General features: G+C 43.1%; 1 protein-coding gene across 2 annotated transcripts in view; it reads left to right on the forward strand.

Moving 5' to 3' along the window:
• grm8a (glutamate receptor, metabotropic 8a) overlaps positions 1-20399 on the forward strand; it is a 231413-nt gene extending 211014 nt beyond the window's left edge. For both annotated transcript variants that reach the window (XM_061078314.1, XM_061078323.1), the window contains exons 11-13: positions 17441-17581; positions 18385-18487; positions 20350-20399. In XM_061078314.1, coding sequence (XP_060934297.1) covers positions 17441-17581; positions 18385-18487; positions 20350-20399 — 294 coding nt within the window. The remainder of the gene's footprint in view (positions 1-17440; positions 17582-18384; positions 18488-20349) is intronic.
• Positions 20400-22813: the final 2414 nt, after the last annotated feature.

Below are 22813 nucleotides of genomic sequence, written 5' to 3' on the forward strand. Positions count from 1 at the left end.
CACTATATTGATTCCATTTCTTGATAGTGTGACTGTTCTGGTTCTTACCAATAAAACACTCACACGATCATTGAAATTCATGGCAGGTAATAGATTGCAGATTTCACAGTATGTATTACACACAGCTGAACACACGTAGCTCTATCGATGGTAAATGAGCACATACGAGTCAGATAAGCAATAACACACCTACACGCATGGGTGGGAACACAGAGATAGCACTCAGCTTTCAAATATATCACAGCATGCAGGTATACACCAAAGAGATACACATCTTAAACCCTAAGCTCTTTCGGAAACATTGGCCGTTATTTAATTGAATGTACAGGTCCACATAACTTGCGTAAAGCGAGGTTGCCTTGAGATAGTCTGAAATGGGATTATCTTGTCCCACTGGGCTTTCCACTTCTACATACAAGCTCTAGGTCCACTAAAGGATCTTGTCTTATCCCTTCTTACCCCCTCGAGTAAACGTCAGTCGTTTCCCGGCTCTCAGCCCCTTCTCCTCTCAAGGTGGGCAGCTGCTTCGTCGTCATATCAACATGATTCAACATTTTACCTTCCTGATACCAATTCCGATACCTGATTTAGACTGGGTACCAATCCGATACTGGTGCATTTAAATAAGTAACAGCTTATAGTACAAACAATTTAAATGGCTTTATGTTTCTAACCCTTATATGGTGATAGCTATCGGTGTTATATTGGCTTTGGTTAAGCCCTTTGAAAAAACAAATACATACAGAGAATAAATTATATAGAACTTCTTTTATTATCTATTCTGAAACAAATGACCTTTGTCCATTCATGCCAAGGGATGTGACGAGTATATTAACAACTATTCACTTTCCCTTTATAGACATTGTAATCCAGCAGTGGGTTTCAAACAGGTGACCTTATGACAACATGGCAGATTCACTGACACCGCTCATCGTCTGTGACTCCATGACCTAGCACAAGTCATAATGAGCTTTTGACCATTTGTGCAAGCTGACGTGGTTTGGCCCCTTTAGGCCGTGCCAACGCATCTGCCAGTGCACGCTTGAGTGAATCTGACGCGCTGAAGCGTCTGACCCTCGTGGATAGGCTGCGTCCACGCCATGTTTGTTCTGCTAATTAAGAACGTCCACCAGCGAATAAACGTGTATCCGCATGAGATGTGTTGGTCTCGTGTGTTGTGTTTAATTGGAATATCCGCCAGTGCACATTTATGTCTCTGCGTATGTTGTTTCTAATTGGACTATCCTCTGGAGTATGTGGCAGCTGGCTGGCTAACACAGAGCAAGAGACAGGGAGGAGAGCGTAGTGGAAGGAATAAACAGGTAATGATGTGACTCGCTGATGGGGCTTTAATGAGGAGAGCTCTACCAGGGGCATAGGTTCGCTTGCGGGGTGGGATGCCACTTGAGAAGCTCGCAGAATCTGCTCATTTGTTAATGCCGGGGAGGCTGCGATGAGGCTCCTGTCAAAACACTGGCTTTTACAGTAGCCAGGGCTCGGAACGCTTATAGGCACAACCCAGCCACATGCCACCAGTCAGGCCTCAGGGCTTCTCTTCAAGGTAACAGAATGATAGTCTGTGGGAGTATTTTAATCTTTTGCCTTGACAAAAGAAAGAATCCTGCCTGTAGGTCCTTCATGGTCCTGCCCTTTCACAGACCCCACTGTCTTTCAACAGCGGATGGAGTTTGATCAGTTGTCATGGTGATTAGTCAGAGAACAGGCCGCCATTAAGGCAGCAGATGCTCAGGAGGTTGAACTGGTCTCCCCGTAATTGCAAGGCTGACGGGTCCTGTCTGCTTCTCCAGTCCACATGTCAAAGTGACAAGGCACCGGACACCTAGTCTGGCTATGTCTGTGTGGAATGGGGGAAAGTGGCCAAAGCCCCGGGAAATCATAGTCTAAGTCAAGATTAAAATATGATGATCAACTTCTCTTAACACATTATAAGCATCCACCTGATTTCAGATATATCTCCAGGACCAAGCGCTAGTCGGTGAGCCCATGAGCCATGAGACCGTCATGTGGGATTGTTAATGCTCTCTGAGATTTTGAGTCTTGGATAAAGCGTCAACCCTCGTCTTCCCAGGTCCTTTTCTTTGCACTGACTGGGAGTGTTGGATTGTGTGTGGTACAGTGAGAGCAGCAGAACAGTGTCAGTGGAGCAGGACAGAGTGGAGAAGCCTATCGAGCCCATTAGAGGGAACAGTCTGTGCTCAATACATAGCCTGCCACTTCAAGAAATACAAATTCCCACTTAGCTCCTCAAAAGTGATGACAAACCTACTTGATCGCCCTACATCCTCCATGTTACTGGAAGGGACATTACCTTGACGAAATGAATGACAGCTTAAACTGACTGGCAATTGGTCGGATGCATGTTGGGCGTGACCTCAATACTGGGATAATGCAGACTCTGGCTTGAACTTACGTGAAAAGTGCAAGATTCTTCACATTCTCCCGTGACTATTTCTCCTCTCACGCACTAACCATTTGTTAAGTCGCTGCCACAACATCCCCTCGTTTGCCCCTCATCTGGGTTTCCTTCTCCAGACTTAACACCTCTCCTTTCACCCGTCTCCATCGCTCACTCTCCTCCCCTCTGAATACTCAACAATGCTCTGACTCACCACGGTGAGAGAGAGAGAGAGATATGTATGAAAACTGATAGGGAGAGTTGCAGGGAGACAGTGTGACAGTATCAGAATGTGAGAGACGAGTCAAGGCAGGGAGGGAGGGATGGAGGGAGGGAGGGATTCTTAGCCATCACCAGCCAGGGAAGTATTGTTTTGAAAGAGGTCGAGCCACCATGCAGAGGCTGCTGGCTCCAGCAGCTTCTGCCGCATCCTGCTGAAATGGTGAAAGGTTGCAGGAGCTGTGTTTGTGTGCCTCCCTCTGCCTGCCTCTCCCCTTTGTTTTAAAGCAATACCCACAGGGTGCATCCTATCTCAATCTGTCTCTCTCTCTTTCTATGTGTCTGGACCGTCATATCTTCGCCTGACGCTATGAACAAAAGGCCACCTTCATTTTTCCTTTCTTTCTTCCTTGTTTCTCTACCTCTTTCCCTTTATCTCTCTCTGCCGTTCCCTCTTCCCGTGAGCCACCTCTCTGATCTACACATGTCTAAATATGGTCAGCCTGTTATCTCCTGCCTCCAACAGAGGGCGAAGCAACCAGCCTGCTGCTGCCCAGTTTGTGTGTGCAGTGTCCCTTTTCACAGCATCAGTGTTTTTGGTATGTTTGCTCTTCTGTATCACTGTGGGAACCAGTTTCTTGCACATATTACTGTTGGTTTATATTCGGTTGTTTCTTGTGCTTGTACTGATGAAAGCACTGCTGAGAGATGGAGGAGAGGACACACTACTATCAGACATGTTGAACACTTCTAGGTCAACACTGGTGTCGATATGCTTTAAACAAATGCACTACTCTTTCCTCAGTGGGTTGTATACGTTATTCTCTACCCAGAAGCCTGTGTGATTCAATCTCCTGCTGCTTTTTGCGTATATGTAAAAGACAAACTCTGTGCAACGACTTGACCCCAGTGCCTTGAGTTCATGTCTGAAAAATCCCTCTGTTCAAACCTCTCATATGCTATCTGCTGCTTCTGACATTTTTATGGGAATCTTAAGTTTTTTGCAGTCACTTTGCTTTAGATTGGCAAGCGAACGATGAGTCAACCAGCTTTGCTGTGCAGCCTCAACTCAGTTTGGGGGGGAGTGAATTCTGCTGTGTCGTAGTAGAAGGACAGAGTCAAACTGTGTGAATCTGCTCGTTTAGTCACCGAAGTTGCTATTCATTCTCGTCTGTGCCTCCCATTCACTCTCTCTTATACACACACCCATCCATCCACACACACACACACCCAGGTGCTACTGCCAAACCTTAGACCAGACTCAAGAGTCTTGACCTCAAAATGGCCCCTTTGAGCAGTAAAGAATGGCAAATAGCCTCACTTTGAGTATCGTTCCTCATTTTTTATCTTTCCCCCGTGATTGTGTTTGGTCCTCAGGAGCATATAAACAACACACTCAATCTAACTACCTGCTTCACAAATCTATCTCTGCCCACACACACACATTCACAGACACATACATACTGTCACGGCTCACCGTCCTCAGACAGATTTATGGCGATGACTGTGGTCCCGCTGGAGAGCCGGTGACCGCCCAGATCCTTACCGCGAGTAACTGCCTGTGATCAATCTATAGTAATCTGAAGAGGTGGTGAGAGACGGAGGAGCGGAGAGACAGGGAGCCAAAATAAAAAAGACCAGATCAAAGAGACGGAGAGACGGAGCTGAGGGGATAGAGAGATTGAGGATGAAGGAAAGAGAGGGAGTCGGAGGAAAAGTCAAATGAAGCAAAATGCAGCAGAGAAAAAAATGAATTGGAGTGCGTGGGAGTGCCGAGCGAGAGCGACATTAACAACTAATAGCAGACAGAGTCAGAGGAGAGTGATTTACACAACCGTCAGACGCTATAGATGAGAGGAAGAGAGGCAAACTAATATTAGAGATAGAGAAGGAGAAATGGAGATCAAAGAAGAGGGATGTTGAAGTGCAGAGAAAGAGATACAGAAGGAAGATGGGATGAAGAGGAAAGGCCTACACTTGAGAAACTCTGAATCCGTCAAGGATCGGACAGATGGCCAGAGGTGAACTTTGTGTTGCAGTAATTATTGTGATCGTGAGATTGTGGATCGAGAAAGGGATTACAGTCATTACAGCCACAGGTACCAAGCCTCCAATGCATCAAACTCATCTTCAGGGTTATTTAAAGAAACGTGAGCATTCAAGTAGAAATGTAATGTATATGTGTATTTAGGGAATCGTGGGTATAGAACAGCAGGTACGCTGTTATTATCAAGAGAATAGAACTGAACCACCAGGGATGGTCATAAAACTGCCTGAGATACAGTTGTTAAATGCAGATTACACATTGTAGGAATTCTGTCACTCAGAATTCTGTAATGATTTGGATGTGAGTTGAAACCACCTTCAAAATCGTAACTTTCTTAGTATCGGCTCAAATTGAAGGAGACATGCAATGTTTTTCCTTGTACCTGTTATTTCATTTTTTTGTGTGTATAAAAGTTCTGCAAAGTTGTAAAAGCCCAAAGTTTTCCACCTCAGAGAACTCTGCTCCTGGAGCTCCTTGACTGCCCGACTTTTTCATTCAATGTGCACCCAGCAGCTCGCCTGGCGTTACCCCTAACAAAGCCTGGTAGAGCAAGAGCAAGTCCAACATTTCTATTTTACTGGCCTGTGCTTTAACAGGAGGGGGGGGGGGGCTCAAAGAGACAGGAGCTAAAACCAAGCTTTTGGTGAGGAGCTGCGGTATGAGGAAAGTGATGTGTTCTCTGAGCTTCCGACCATGTAAACCCCTTTCAAATTAAAATTATGAACCTTAATATGAGCAAAATATTTCTCCATTCAAAAACACATCTATTCCTTTGGTTTTTTTTTCCAGAGCAGGTTTCCCAGCAGGACACGTTCAGATCCTCCCTGATATAAGCTCATAACCCCTGCAGTAGCTCCGCGCACCGGTTCAGCAGAACTCGTACAGAGCGCAGATCACATCCGAACAATGTTTCTCTCCTCCTGCTGGATTTACACGTCATGTCGTCTTTACTCTGACAGAATTTACCAATCCTCGGGGTGATTATCTTCAACAGACTGTGCGAAGGGTGAAATAATAAAACAAAAACCTTTATTCATTTTCGAAAGGAAGAGGTTTTGCAATCTTTCACGGGGTTCTGGAGGGATTTGGTCTTTTGGCCGAGAAATGCGGAAAGACAGACAGCCTGTGTCAGATCCTGACATCAGACAGAGAGATGTTGAAGGATGGGGAGGCACCCAAGGGAGGTGCTCATGGGGGACCTCTCTCACACACACACACACACACCCTGTAAGCACATGCATGCTTGACAAACCATCCTCTTGGCTACGATACGAATCCTGATTTGTCAGCAGAGTTTCCTCGGAGGCTTTGCAACAGTCAATGCAAAGGCCGTCACATTTGCATCGGTGTATGAACAAGAACATACCAAACGTCAGATATCCATCTAGCCATTACAAAATATAGCTCATATCTTTAGAGGGTCGCAGCGGGGCTAGAGCCAATCTCAGCTGGCATTGGTTGATATACCTCTGGACAGGTCCCCAGTGTATTACAGGGCGAGACATATAGAGGAAAACAACTATTCGTGCTCACACTCACTCCTACGTGCAATTTAGACTCTCCAGCCAACCTTACCATGATGTCTGTGGACTGTGGGAGGAACAAATGGTCAATATGCTGTGGTTTATTATTTCTTTTCCACCTCCACTCATCATTTCATCCTCACACACAGTGACTCCAGAGACTGTTCAGACCTCCACTTTTTGCTCATATTATGCGTGGATCTTTATGTGTTCACGAATTTAGGTGTGGCTATAATCTTACAATCAATCGTCCATAATAAGGAAGCGAAAACATGTATTTGTTTTGAATTTTCTGTAAAAATGTATTGAACAGAATCTGAAATCTGTCATTTACAAAAGTTCATTGTAGAAGCGTCTTTGTCAGCAATTACAACCTCAAATCTTTCCTGGTGTGAGTCCCCACAAGATTTGCAGACATGGATTTTGGCAGTTTATCCCATTTTTCCTGGCAGATCCTCTCGAGCTCTGACAGATTGGATGGGAAACGTTTGCGAACGACCATCTCCAGGTCTATACTCAGACGCTCTATGGGGCTTTAGTCAGGCCATGTAAGGACATTCAGAGACCAGCCCCAGAGCCACCCGGTTATGTATCTATTTTTGGCTTGCGTCGTTGCATGAAACCACCACCACCTTGTTGAGACGGTCTTCTTTCTAAATAGTTTTCCCATGACTCCAGAGGACGTTTGGACCTCTATGAAAATTGTCTGTCAACAGTCGCCACCATCGTCTTCACCACCGTCTTCCCCTGTAACTCAGTTTGGCTGGACCGTGATGTCCTGGATGCTCCAAACTCCAGTTCTCATTTATCGAGCCCACTTTGCTTCTGGGAGAAATTATCGTCCTGATCTTTGCCTCCACACAAGTTTATTGCGAAACTCAACAGAGAGCTCCAGTCAATTCAATTTGCCACAGGTGGACTCCAGGCTAATTCTACATGCATTTCATGGATAATTAAAGCTAAGGTGATGCAACCGGCCACATGTTAGGTGCCACAGCAAAAAGACTGGGCACGTTTCTCAATAAGACATTTCAGCTTTTCATTTAAAAAATGGATTATTAAAATATTTAATCCTCAACACCTCACTGGCTAAGTCTGTCCTATTTGTGCCTGTCATTTATTTATTTCTCAAAAACATGAATGCATCCTATTTTAAGTAGATCCTACCATATTAGGGATAACGTGAAAATTTGATAAGTGAAGTCACTGCAGATGCCTCCAATTTAATGAAGACTTTGTATTTCTCTTGGGATGAGCAGCAAAGTATGTTGCATTTCAAGCTGTTGCAGCTCAGATGCAATAACCTGGCATCCAGTTGCTGGCAATGGACAGAACACTCTTGGCCTGAGGATTCTGGTGCTCAGGCAAACTCATAGCCTCAGGCAACATCCAGGCCTAAATATTGACAAAAACATGTGGTCAGCAAAGAGTCGTGAGGTGGAGCGGAAAGTTTGGAGTCTATTCCATATAAACTGGAGAATGATGTCGGTGTGTTATTAAAGTGTTTTTGTGTAGGAATGCACACTTTAAATGACTTTTAGTGTATGTTCTGTTATCTGAGCCAAACAGATTTCATTAGTGCAACTGGAATCAAATATAATCCATCTGAAAAGTTTGCCAAAGATACGCCCACTATGCTGCCTATTCAAAACAACAGTGAAGATGCCTGACCATATCAACAAAATCCCCGTAGTAACAAGCCCAACTTATCAGAGCCCGTTCACCCCCCCCCCCCCTCATCATATTTATTTCATGATGGCGATTTCACAACATACATCTCAAAACCAATATTCACTTTTTCAACTGTTGATTCAAACCACAACACATCACTTGAGTCTTGAGGTCGGCAGCTATCGACTTGCTTTTTTGGGTTGGCTGCATATTACATTCTACCAGATATCAAATATATATAAATACATATTTGATCTTTATTTAATATACAGCTATCAGTTCAAAAACTGTTAACTAGAGGAGCACTCAGTAGAGCACATAACTTCACAGAGGAACAACAGTGGCCTTAGATTCAATCAAGTTGCACCCAATTGCACACACTCATAGATATTATTTCCTAAATATCCGTGATTTGTCATCGAGATGCAGAAATTATCTCCGGGGAAATTATAGAAAATGTACCATCGTTCCACCAAGTTTTGTGGCAATCTGTTCAGTGTAATCATGTTGACGACTGAACAAACAAAGGACTGTGGTGAAAACCTTCTTAGAGGTAATGCAGCAGTTTAGAATAAAAGTCTGCAGAGGTGTTTTCATTTCAGTTTCTTGCATCGATATCATTAGAATTGCAAAACAGTGTTGGGCATATGTAGTGCATAGTGTAGTATGGCTGTGGGAAGCTGTAGCTATATTTACTGCTCAGTTTCTGCAAAGATTGCATCGACTCAGCTTCGCAGAACCGTTTAACATCCACGACAGAAGAGCGGTTACATACATTTACTCCCCATTTTCCATGCTCAACCCGTGACATGTATTTTTCCTCCCTACATTTTGGACAGTTCCTGTGTAAGTCCTCGCTCGGTTATTTTAATTGGCTGGAACTGTGCACAGCGGGGCCACAATCATGTTAGGTTAGGGAGAGAGGGAGAGAGAGAGAGAGAGTGCTTCACTCGAGGACCACCCTCACAATGCTCATCACAATGAGACCTTTACGCACGACTCAAATTTAGTTTGACTCCAGACTGCTGGCCGAACCTCCCACAGATCCCAGAGTCAATAAGAGCAATGCTAACAAGCTGAGGCAGAGCAAACACAGCCATAACATTTTATGAAAAAGCCGGTGCACTCATCTCACACACACACACACACACACACACACACACACACACACAGACATTAGGCCAGTATGGATTAGATGGAGGCAGAGAAAAAGTGGCTCATAAGTAGTGTTTTGTTGAAGATAATGAGGCACTCGTGGACAACACTGATCACGTCTGGGCCCAATTATGCTGCTCTGACATAAAGTTAAAATATTCCTGCATCAGTGCTTTTTTTATTTTTTGTCTCAATGTCTCTACAATTTTTCATCTCGGCTCCATATTTGAAAAATGTTTGTGTTGGAAGAATGGAGAAGAGAAACTCGAGCCTTAAACAAGCTCTGAATAGGAAGGATTTTTGGGAAAGAAAGACTTGAAGACGAAGCAGAAAAACGTCACTTTTTTCATACAAATAAAAAACACTAGAATTTTTTGAAAGAATGGGTTTCTGTCCCGCTCAAGAACCACAGCTGCTGGTTTGAATTGAACACTTGCTGTAAAAGGTGTAACCACCATCTAGTTGTGCCTATGAACTTATGGTTCTAAGGTTTTCTTCAGCCCATCAAGTCTTTATGTCGTTGAATAATTGCAGTGCAGTATCTTCTGCAGAAATATTCACATCAGTCATTTTTTAAGTAAGAAAATCCGTTAATTATATCCTTAGAACTCTAATATATCTAATCTCCAAAGTGTCATTACCATAATAATACTTAATTGTGAGCTCGCCTTGGCTTATTGTTATTTATTTGATGCGTTTGCTTTTATGTTTCCAAATGAAAGCAGTGTCTTATCTCAGTATTTTCCGGGAAAGTAATCACGAGGCTTTGAGATTGTAAAACCAGCGAGACTAAAAGCAACTCTTTTATTGTCTACATGTGTATATTGTAAGCAGCTTAATATTGTCGTGATCTATCAGCAGTGATGCGTCTTTAGACCTGGAGCTTCTAAAATAACTGTTATGACACTGAGCTCTCCAATCTGCGTTAGTTTCAAGATTATAATCTCAATACTGTCCTTTTATCCTCAGGATCGTCCACTTAACTAAATTCAATTTATAGAGTCAAATCATAACACAGATTATCTGAAGTCTCTTTACATATTGATATATTCAGAGGAACCAAACAGTTCCCACAGTGTGGATAAAGTTACCGATCTTCCTTGTTCTAATTAGTTGGACAAAATCCTCAAAGCTGAAAATGAAAACAAGGGGATGCACTTCGTCACTGCAAGAAAATCGCTTGATCATAGAGATCCTGTTCAAATTAATAGTTTTGCAACAAAGTCTTTAAAGTCTATATTGTTGTGACCAGGCCTAAGTATAAAAACTAAAAGTGTTACATGTGTGCCCCTGCCTCTCGCCCAATGTCAGCTGCCTATAGATGATGGATGGATGGACAATTTCAAAATTTATATGAAATAGTTACTATTATGAATGTAAATCCATGTTCCTAAAGTTTAGCTCATGGTAATGATCTCATACTGTAGATGAAAATGTAATATATCTTTAAAGATTTTTTTGTTGCCTCATTTAGTAAAACAGTCAAATGTTTATCACCTAAATTGATCAATATACTCATACACAACATATTTCAAATTAGGAAATAGGAAGTTTTGCCCAAATGTAGCATGCAATTTATTTTATTATAACTAAAGTATTAATTTGTATCGAGAAACAAAAAACAGAAAAGTAGCAGCAATGATGCTGCAAAGTGAGCGACACTGGTTTGGTCACGACTGCTTCCATTTTTAAACAAATAAAAATAAAATCCCTTCACACTCTCATGGCTCAGGTGATTAAAATGATGAGTGGTCCCATGGTGTGAGTGAAGTGTCACACACACACAAACACACACACACACACACACACACACACACACACACACACACACACACACACACACACACACACACACACACACACACAGAGAGAGACACACGCCTCCAGGTGGTTTGACACTAAACGGTGGTGTGAAGTTACTTCAGGATCCTCCGGCGATCTGAAACGTTACGACGCTCGTAAAAAGAGGTCTAGTTGGGACAGGGGCCTATCAAGGACATCTAAACTCATCATCAACATGCACATCTCTGCCCAATCAGGGCAGAGATGGAGAGAAGGAAAGATCACAGGGAAGATACGGAGTTCAAGAAGGCAGAATGATGAAGGAGAAGACACTTAAGAGGCAGAAGTGGTGACGGCAGAGGGAAACATCCCGGAGAGAGATGCTCGGTAGTTAAGGCTGCAGTGAAGAGTGCCAACCAATCATTAAAACAGAGCGTGGGCATAAGTGGGGGAACAACTTGAGAGACGGAGAGATGCAAGATGTCTGTGGGAAGGAAGATGTCACGCTCGATGCTTTCTCACCCCTCTGTTTTACCGATCTCTCTTTGTCTCTCACCCTCAGCCGCACCCGGGACGTGAAGCAAAGCGGCCACTCGTCATTTGTTCCAAATGAACACTGGAAAAAACAAAAGGAGTGATGGGTGACATTTGGAAAGAGATCTCTGTGGCTCCATAAACAACAGAGAGTTGAACACGAGTTCAGCTCGATGCAAATGAGCATCAGTTTGGTGCCACAGTGCCCGAGTGAATGGATGTTCTGCATCTATTCTGATGTGCCAGAAAATATGATCTCTATATGAGCTGCGTCTTTCCCAGGGGGGGAAGACATGTTTTGTATGTGTGTGAAAGGTTTCGTAGCTAGTGGGGATTCTTGGGGAGGTTAAAGACACGTCTACGTACAAAATGGCCGACCAACAGAAATTCTTAGGAACGGCTTTGCCAATAGCTCAAGCAAGATGATCGTAAGACACAAGGAAGGAAATTCAACTAATGGCGTCAAAAAAGCGAGGCAGAGACATGAGAAGTCTTTATTTTTTTAAATGCAGGTACCCACACAAACAGCCAATAGTACACATGTTAAAAATACAATCTTTTTGACGTTTTTAATCCACCGTAGAACTGTTTTGTCTGTAGCTCTGTTGCTAGGCGACAGCGGTCAGGGTAGGACAAGCTGGTGAAGTGATAGGAAGAGTTTGGTTGTGTTTCTAATCCCTGTGGACTTGTAAAGTGTTATGATTATGTTACATATTGTTTTTGTGCTGTATTTTGTAATAAATATATTATTCATTTACATACAGATATGGACCTACTAATCGTAAATAAGCTTGATTTACTATTTGAGCTGTGACGTTTACACTGTTTGAAATGGACGCGTCTCTTTTTGTGCATAAAGATGTCGTAATAAATCCTTTAGTGTAACACAGCTACATGAGGCAAGTGACAACTCACCAGCGACTTGGCAACACACAACAACACCCCCCCACCCCCCACCCCCCCGTGCTGTGTTGAACTTTGCGGCAGTGTTAATTTGAACATGTGTGAGCTTCCATGTTAGTGTCCCGGGGGGCAAAATCACAAGCCGAGACTGAAAGTGCTTCAGGACTTTGTTCTTCACTTCAGTCGCTGTCCTTTGTCATCACTGCCTCTTTTTCCTCTTCACTTCTCCATCCCTCCTTCCCCCTCTCCCCCTCTCCCCGTCAGCGGCAGATTGTTCTGACAAATCTTTATTTCCTCGTTTGTTGGTTGCTCGCTTCCTCTTTTTTTTGTAATCCTCCGCTTGTTCATCCCCCCACCGCCCAGTACATGCCCTTTACTGTCGTTCATATTCACACCATCTGTTTCTCTCTCCCTCTCCTCTTTCTTCCCCTTTTTCACCCTGCATCTTTCCATCCGCCCCTCTCTCTGCTGTTGGCGGAGTTCGCCACGTTGCTGGCGAGAGCTCTTTGATTTCACCAGCCTCGTATCGCCCCGTGGTTCATGTGAAACAAGTTGCAATAATCACAGGAGCAGTGTAATGACTGAGCATGATTCATGTCTGGGTTCATTGAGCATGAGGCGCTAGTGTGTGTCTGTGTGTGTATGTGTGTGTGTGCGTGTTCTTATAACCCATACATGTTTTGAGTCAAAGTACGAATGTGTGCACACTCGCACCTTTTCAGGCACCTTTAAATGTTCACGATTTACCAGCATCAGGCTTCTGACTCAGGGACTCCAGGTTTTAGAGAGAGCGATCAAACTTAATCACTGAACTCATTGTGAGTGGCAGTGATGTTATTTGGCAGAGGATGTAGATCCCATAAGAGTTGAGCTGTGGTGTCCACAGGATGGAGGCTTCATTAAAGGCTTAACTTGTTGTGAACATGTCGCATGTGTTGCTCCTCTACATTTACTAGACTCTTTCTACTGTAGACTGTGGACAAAATGGACCACATGAATTTTCCAAAAAAGTGAAGCCCAAGTGTCTGGCTCTCCCCCTTGTGGCTGCAGTAAAGGTCATAAAACCAGCCTATTCCAATTGAGTGTCTGGGACATGGACCAATCTTTTGTTTTTAACTATTTGATGCAATTAAAAATGGTGGAAATGTCATGATTGACAGCTAAAACTGATTTATTCATGTATCTGCAGAACATCGATACTGTATCTCCGCTCTGATCACTACTGCACAGACTCCAAAAGCATAGACCTTGACCTTCTTTTGTCACCCTCTTATACATATATATATATATGTGTGTTTGTATATTTGAAATAGGAATAGTTAGAATTTGTTTGATCTTCTCATAACGACTGCTTCTTGATGATAGTAGATGGTTAATGTCTAACAATAGCACGAGGTATGCATCTAATATTAGAGTTGTATGCTCAGACGTAACATCAGGACAATATAGTCAAAACCATTGTAAAATGGCCTTTGCTCTTCAAGGAACTCTTTCACAAACGGTATTTCTCGTACCCTGGTTCATTTTGGGTATGAGCGGAGCAAGTGTTCTCCACAATTGGGATGTAGTATGTTGTAAAAAACATGAGGACAGAGTTGTTTTTTTCCCAAATATGTAGAATATGATAAAAGTTTTCACTGTAGGGAAAACTAATTTGCGAAGTTGTTGCTATCCATGGTTATAAATGGTGGTAATCACCACTGAAGGAAAGTGTCGGTTGAACAACGGTGGACTTAATCTTTGCACGTTAATGGAGAAATAACAAGCTGCTCGGTAGAAGAAAATTCTTCCATCAGCGCTTTTATAATCAACACAAAATAAAACGAGTCTCCATGAAATTGCAAAGAAAACCCTCCTGGGTTATCAGCACGTTTAATTCAACTCCTGAAACCATTATTCACTGACACTGACCAGCAATTTAGCAGAGGCATCACTTCCTTTAACCTTTGTATTTATTCTCAGGATCAGTTTTTCTCCTCTCTCCATTTCACCCACCCCTTCTTCCTTTTGTCTCCCCGTATGTCAAAAGCCCATCGGCCCATCGCTCCATCCCTCTCTGTGAATCTCTTCCAATGGCTGTAAACATTCTAAACCCTAAGAGGACACATTGAGCGCAGCCATCCGTCGCCTATCGCCAACTTTTGCGAGTGCAACCTTTTTTGGGATAAGAGAGCGCTCTTCCGACTCACACGTTTTCGGCAGTTATCAGATGTAGCCAGCGCGGTGGAGTGTGGTTTGTGTGCGTGTATGCAAGTGTCTCTTTGTGTACATAACTGCTGGGAGCCACTACTTTGAACCGAAGGCTAGATGTGAGGGAACCGGCTATCTGCAAGACTCGCTGCTGTTTTGATAAGAGCAAATTCGCCGCTTAGGGGGAATTTCTCCTCTTCTCTGTTATTCTGCCTTTTCCCCCTCGGTTGGTTATTCCTTTTTCGCTCTTTTCTTCATTGATTCTCTTTCACTCATTCCTCTGTGTCATTTTCATTCCTCTCTTTTCTGCTGAAAACATGTTTTTATCATCTGTTCCTTTCTGTTATAGACACACTCGACCACTTGTCAAAGTTGTTGGCAGGAAATATGAAAACGTGGCCAAATATAAATAAATCCACGCATTTGCATTTTCTCTCTCGTGAACTTCTCCCCCAACTGTAGAAGTGAGTCCAGTGTGGGTGTGTTGTGTCGGTTGTGTGCATGTTTGTGTTGTACCGTGTGTCTGAGGTGGAAGTCAGCAGATGGGACTGGCGTGTAAACTGCTATCAGAGCCTGTGGGGAAGCTCCAGGCAGAGCTCGCTACGCGTCCCACTCTGTGATGCTGCCACTGGATTGTCATCCCTTAAATAAATAATGACTCTGTGTGTTATCTTCCATGTTGAGTCTATTGTTAGTTTGTCCTCATATGTGCATTTAAATTCAAGGCCTACATTTAGTGAATACAACACGCTAACAGGAGGTACTGGAACATGCGTGTGCCCACATACTCCCCTTTACCTTCGGCTGCTGTCTGTGTGATTCACTCACACCTTCAGGCAGGTGTGTTCTATAGTCTTCCTCTATATCTGTAAATAGACTGATGTGAGCTTGAGACTTAGGACATATGAAGATATTTGAGGACACACTTTGTCTTCTTTAAGCTGTGTTTTAGGGCTTAGACTCGGTTTGAGGTTAAGAATATCGTGGTTAGATTTTATTGGTGCCGTGCTGGGGAGACTCACTTGTCACAGCAGCTCAAAATGAGGAAGGCAAGTGAACACGAAAGTATGAAATAGAATAAACAATCAAATAAGATATAAGTCTGTGGATGTCTGAAATATGACAGTGTGTGGATTAGAAGTGGTACGAAACAGCTTATTTATTTAACTGAATTTATGTGAAAACCAAATCCTATTTACCAAGTGAGCTCTATTTCATCAGGTCTGTTCAGGTGAGTCTCTTCATTTGAGAAACATAAAAACTATACATTTTCTTCTTCTGGTTAAACACAGTTATAACAAGGTAGTAAGGGCTTTTTCTATTTAGTCCTGAAGTCATGTCCTGCTTGTTTGCTTCAATCCATTGTATTCACAAATGGCTCAATGTCTTGTCTAAATGAAACTCCCTGGAATATTAAAACATGCTCAGCCTACAGTGAATTCTGAATTAAATGACCAAATTACAAAATGAAAATTGAGCATATCCTGCAACTCCCCCAGTCCTGCTGGTGTTTGATGTTGCCACAGTATCCATTATCCAAGTTGGTATTAAATGTATACACATGCATATGAAGGTATGTTTTATGTTTTATTTAATCCCAATGGAGGGTAGCTTCCTAATCATCTCTATAAATAGGTTGTGCTTGTGGATAGTCTGTAGGTTAGGGACAAGATGTTGGGGCCCAGAATAAATTAATCTCCATTCAGATGCAAATAGCTCTTGATAGAGATGAGCTCAAATGTTGCTGGAACTTACACACCAACAAAAAGTGTATTCAAGTATTCAACAGTTGACTTTTCTAATATTTATCCTGAATGAAAATAGGCTGCAGCCCTTGTGTGATCCCCTGTGTGAGGTGTGCACCCCCCACAGGGTTAACTGTGCAGCTCTGATTTCTCTCTGTTCTGCTGTCTGCTTCTTGTCAGGCTGCACTTACCAACACCGCCTCAATCACGCAGTTTGTGACAGCGGCGACTTGACCGCTGTCGGTTTCCCCCTCCTCTCCTCTTCCTCACTTGATTAGTGTCAGCGCGTGTCATCGGCCTCGTCTCTTGTCCTCACTTCTCCCCGGCATCCCATAACATATCCTCCCTTCCCCTCCCTACCGTCTCGTTGCATGTTTCTCTGTTATTTTTCCTTCCATTTTTATCCCGCTACACCCCCCTCCTCCGTCGACAGCGCTCGCCTGATGAGCCCTGTGTCTTGAGAGCTTGTCAGCTGTGTTAGGGGTGTGGGTGAAGCCTGTCATTACAGCTGTCCTCCTCCAAGCCACTCTGTGGAGCGCACTGAGGACCCGTGACACCGTCCACTGCCGTGTGGATCCATGTGTATGTGTGGCCGTCTGCTTGATTTCCTTATAGGTATCGTCCAACTCTTTTTGCAGGACCAAAGAGAACTCATAAATAAACTTAGTGCCATGTACATAACTATGTTGAAGGTTTGCGGACAGTAAATGTCCATGTTTGTCAGTGAGTCATCTTACCTACCAACAAACGCTCCTATTCCTGTGGGGCCTCGTGTCGGCCAAGCCTTGTTGACTAGACACTCAAATGTCCGCACAAACACGTCTGAAAGTCAATTTGGTGCAATTTCCGTCACCATCAACCCTCCTGACAATATAAACCACACCCATATGGTGTTTCGGCCTGCCAAAAGAACGTTAAGAATGACTCCACATTGTTAAACAAAGAGGATGCACTCCGCGGCACACGGCAATTAAGCAACTTCATCGGCGCCATCGTTTCATCTGCTGTTTGAGCTACCTGTCGCCGTGCCGCTGTCATCGCGCACATTTTCTGCTAATTCTGCTCTTGTTAGACCGTCCTTTACTTCCTCCCCCCCTCCCCCAACTCCCCATCTGTCCTCCTCCCCTCTCCCTCATCAGGCCTATCTGCAGTCGGACAATTACAAAGACTATGTGTGACAACTTGAAATGTGATAAATGACTCTCTGTCTCTCTCTCTCTCTTCTGTGTCCCTCTCTCTCTCTTTTTAACTCTAGATGTATATCCAAACCACCACGCTGACGATCTCTCTCAGCCTGTCTGCCTCCGTGTCTCTGGGGATGCTCTACATGCCCAAGGTCTACGTCATCCTCTTCCACCCCGAGCAGAACGTACCCAAACGGAAACGCAGCTTCAAGGTGAGGAGGACCTGAGGAAACGAGCCGACTTAGTCATGGGTTATTATTATTTCTAGTTTTGATTTGATGTGGTGGCTCATGTGAAATGAGATTTATATGAATAACATGAGGATCATTAACAAACACTGTGAAAACACATCAACCCATTAAGAACGCATGCAAACTATGTGCGTTTGTACCTTTTAAGACCGGGGGCAACATGTGTCTGTTTACATGTTTAAGACCTGGTGTGACGTCTGCGTGCATGTCCCTTTAGAGCTTGATGAGATGTGTGCGTCTCATCCATGATGTCAACGGAAATACTCACAGGAAAGGCCTTTATCAGCCCTGCAAATTGTTTTTAAAGTAGCGTTTAACACAGTGACTGACATTCTGAGCGCGGTGAGCAATAACGAGGCAGATAACAGCAGTTTTTTATTGATGAAAATAAAGATTCAGACCAAGCCTCAGTCGGTAGGAAGAAGGCTTTCTTTGCTGCGAGGCTGCCGGCTTGTTTTGATTTTTTATGTTTCAGACCACAAGGAAACAGCAATGACTGAGAAATTAAAGCAATTCTTTTGGCTCTTCAGAAAACACTTTAGGTGTCAGGTCATTTTCAAACAACACAATAGATCATAGGGGGCGGTTTCACTCACCGCCTTGGCTCTTAAAGGGATAGTTCACCCGGAAATGAGAACTCACTTATATACTCACACCTATGACCCCTAAGTTAAACTGAGAAGGACGCCAGTGCATTAGTAGACCCATACCACATTGATTATCCTTTTTTATTAATTAATTATAATTAATATACACATATACAGGCGATTGTGACAGCTGCCACCATGTCGGGAAAACTGGGCCAGAAGGGAGACCGGCCCAACGGAGAGGTGAAGACCGAACTGTGTGAGAGCATGGAGACCAACAGTGAGTAAGAGAACACCAAAGTTTTATACCTATACATATAACAAACTAATAAAACTAATAGATATATAACTGTAATCTATACTCTGGAATAACCCTTAACAAGCTTTTAACTGCGTAACAAAGTATTTACACAATAGAGGAAATTTTATTTCCCTATACCTCAGATTTCAAAAATCACAATTAAGGTTGGACAGAATAAACGGTCATAATGCAGATATAAAAAAGTATATAACACAAACACTGTAATTCACAGACATGAGAGGCCGTGGGTTTTATTATGATGCAGGTAAGAGAGAATCAAATAATCAAAGTAGAATACCACACAACAGGGAACATTTCAGTCCCCTTAATATGACTGATGTTTTTATTTCTTTCAACAAGATGAATCATTTTCTGGGAAATCAAGTAAAATATTAAAACGTCTTGCATTGTTAGAGAAAATGAAAAAAATGTTAAAATAGAATGGGTCCTCCCCAGTTGCTGAATAACAATGCAGAAGAAAACATAACCACCTTGGTAGAGATAAGGAATCAAATTCCTGGCATGTGTGTATTTTAATTTCAGTTGTAACTGCTTGTGGAATGGCTAAGAAGCTTGCATACTAACAAACAAACATTTCCCTCGTGTACATTTACGTTTAGATGTACACCCCATTTTACATATTGCTATCGATTTCAATTTTGCAGCTCAATCAAAATTTGAAATTAACTTCACGCCTGCCTTTTGTGTGTTTGCAAACTGAAGCAGCTGCAACAGTGACAGTTGCTTTTGATCGCATGGTGTGTGTGTGTGTGTATGTGTGTGTGTGTTTTCTCCGCGCTCTGACAGTGAAGCACTGTTACATCCACTTTAAAGCTCTGTTTTGTGTTGCACTGCTTCTCCTGTGTCAGCAGTCTGCAGATGAAACGGCTGCGGTGTGACACACGCTGCTGTGTCAGATTGCATGTGCACGTCACTGTGTGTGTGTGTGTGTGTGTGTGTGTGTGTGTGGTAGGCATGCTTTTTGTGTGAGCCTCCATCGATCTGCTTTAATCCAGTCCTTTGCTGTTCATGTGTCGATTTCTCTCACGACTTGTGTTCACGTCTGTAATCAAATGAGCGAATAATGATCCACGTGTGTGTCTGTGCAGTCTGTGGTTGCCGGGGGGGTATAAATGGTTTTAGACCGGCGAAGGCAAACCCTGCTTTTCTGTCAGCACTTTATTATGATCGGTGAAGACATGAGGTCGCAGTTCGCTCAATGAGTAGTTAAACTGCTTAGTCATCCCTTTACATAATTCACTTTTCCCAAAGTCTGCATATTAGCCAGCTCCTCGCGATCCAGGCAACAGTTAATTAACACAACAGAATGCGAGGATGAGTGTCTCCACTTTGTCTTCCATCGCCTGACATTTTGCTGAAGAGCGCTTTTCAGAAAATATCAATGAAAAGCATTTTGCAAGTCCCAAATGAAAGGGAAAGAAAAGACCTCTGTTTTCATCAAGGCCCTTTTTTTCTCCAGCGCTGTGATGGAGAAACAGAGGTGGATGAGGGAAAAAAAAAGTGTTTGTGTGAAACTGTCTATGTATAACAATGCCGCAGTTAGAGGCTCGCGGTCGCTGCGAAAACATTGACATTTACCATGGAACGCTTGAGGGGACGCGGGACATAATGGGTTTGACAAAAAAGCCCCAACTACTCAGGTAGACTGTGGATGTGACACTGTGACGTGAGCGTCTGTCGCAAAATCTGCTCCCGACTGCTTCCTGATCGGTTTCTTTTCCTCTCTTTCCTCCTCAATCCATCCAATCTGTCTATTCTCTTTCTTTTTCACCTCCCTCCTCCTCTAAAACGTCTCCACTCCCCCTCTCATCGTCACTCAGCTTCATCAACTAAGACGACCTACGTCAGTTACAGCAATCATGCCATCTGAAGGGACCACGGACGCCGGAGAAGGAGATTGGACAGGAGAAAAGGGGGCGTGACTTGGGGCTGGGCCGAGCGAAGGAAGACGCCATCGTTCAAAAGCCTGTTGGCTGGAAAACTGGCGGAGAAAAGCAGAAGCGCCCAATGGAATTCAAGCATGAGACATTTTGTATTGTTCCGCATCAAACCACAGAGGGTTGGGACCACATCAACAGCCAGTCAGTGTGCCTGCTTCCCCGCTGCTCACAGCTCATTGGTCCTACCATGAACTTACCTGTTTAAAAAAAGAAAAAAAAGAAAAAAGAGGGTATGAAAAAGGTGACAAACCACAGGACGCTGTGGTGGACAGAGTCACCATTAAAACCTACAAAAGATATTTAAAAAAAAAAAATACACATAAAATTGAAAATATAAAGAAAAAACTCAGAAACCATGTACACATTATATCTAAAAGGACAAAGGTGGGGCCGGGAAAGAGATTTAAACAGAGTACATTTTAAAAAGATATTTAAAAAGAGAAATGTAAGAGAAAAATCTATGAGACTCAAACATGTTTGTTGTTATTCTCTACTTGTAAGTATTTTTGTGGTCGTGACGATTTTTTCATTCTTGTCTCACCGTTGTCTGATGGATCGCCCGTGCATAATGAGATGAGTGTGTTTCCTCCTGCTGTCTTGGCTAACCAGGTCGTAGCCTTGGGTCGTGAACCTGTAAAATGCCATGGTTGAAGCATGCCAGTTTTTTATACAAAAATGAAGATTTATTTATAATAAAGGAATGTTTTGCAAATGTGTAGATTGGTGGTGGTGCTTTTGAGAAGTGCGGGTGACTAAGGATTCCTTGATTTATGCATTAATGGATGGATTTATTAATTTTTTTCGTGCTCATGATCCAAGTTTTTATATGATGCATAAAACATTTAGAGCCATTTAGTAAATCCCATGGTCGCAGAAAACATCTATTTCCAAGAAGATTTCTTTACACAGTTTGTCCTATTTATTAATTTATGCCCATGAAATATTGTTAAGTCTCCTCTGCCCTCGTCTTCCACTCTCTCTTAACCCCAAAAGTATAAACGTTGATAGGAAAGAAAAAAAAACCTGCTGGAAAGGAGCGAGTGAGCTTGAATGAGGGCAAAATATCTGATATTTGAGCGAAGTGGACAGAACTCCCCTCTCTGTGCACCGACAACAGTCCGGCAGATGTCTAACCTTCAAAAAATACATGAGAGCTAAGAAAGAAACAGTCAACTGCATCAGTGAACCTGTTCTTGCTGGAGAGGAACAATCAATAACGCTGAAGGCAAAGTGAAATGACAAATCACATCATTTAGAGGAGGGCGGCGTGCCCCCGACACACAGGCGTCAGATGGAAGCTCGTAACATTCGAGCGAGTCCGTTCTGGCGAATGTCTGCTCTTTGACTTCTCTCTCTGTGTGTGCGGTCTCTTCTGGATGCCATGAAACATTACCTCGATGACAAGGTGGATGTGTGGTATAATCCCTGTAGAAAACGGCTTTTCATCCGTAAGCATCAAAATCACAGGTACAATTTCTGCGGCTGCCATCGCGTGTTCTCTCAGCCGTGAAATCTCCTTGAGGGAAACACTGAAATCCCAGCCCCTTATTTACTGGAAGCCGGAGGAGAGATTAAAATGTGTTTCGTGACCCAAAGCTCCCTGGGACTACTTCCTGAGCCGAAAGTGAACTGTCCTGTGTGTAGACATGATAACTGAGGACCTGTGCCTTAATGTGTAATACATGTAGACCTATTGTTGTGTTGCGATGGAAACTCAGACGTCAGCTTTGTAACATTCCCACAATGACAATCCTGAAATGCTTTTTACCATGTTTATCATGTTAGTGCGGTCTGGTGACATGCTAAAATTTGGTAATTAGCACAAAGCAAAGCTAAACACAAAGGTTTGTGCCATATTTTTTTAAAAAAAACTGACATTGTGATGACTCTTCATCAAACGTTACCCAAAGTCATTAGAGTCTATCCTCAGGGGAGCATGACTTTCAACAGTTGAGAATTTTTACTCGAATAAATGAAAGAGGAAAGGTACAGGAAGTCCAAAGTCATGAGGATTCTGTCGGGGTTCATCCTCTGCAGACCTCAAATGTCTGTACAAAACTCCATGGGGATCTTTTCAATGGTTTGAGACATTTCCGTCAAATAAACAAACAAGCTCGGGGTAAAGTCACAGAATCATCAACGTCATTAAAAATGCATTAGGGTCCCATTTGGATTCCATCAGGGTTCATCCTCTGCAGACCACAAAAGTGAATCCATCCAGTAGTTGTTGGGATATTTCTTTACAGGTTGACATTGGCTCGCTTAGATCCATGTTGCTGTCATGTTTTAAACACATGATGCATTTCTGATACATCCTGAATGGATTCCTCTCATCTTCTGCGAT

Source organism: Limanda limanda, chromosome 1 (genome assembly GCF_963576545.1).
Source record: "Limanda limanda chromosome 1, fLimLim1.1, whole genome shotgun sequence".
In the NCBI taxonomy this organism is placed as follows: domain Eukaryota; kingdom Metazoa; phylum Chordata; class Actinopteri; order Pleuronectiformes; family Pleuronectidae; genus Limanda; species Limanda limanda.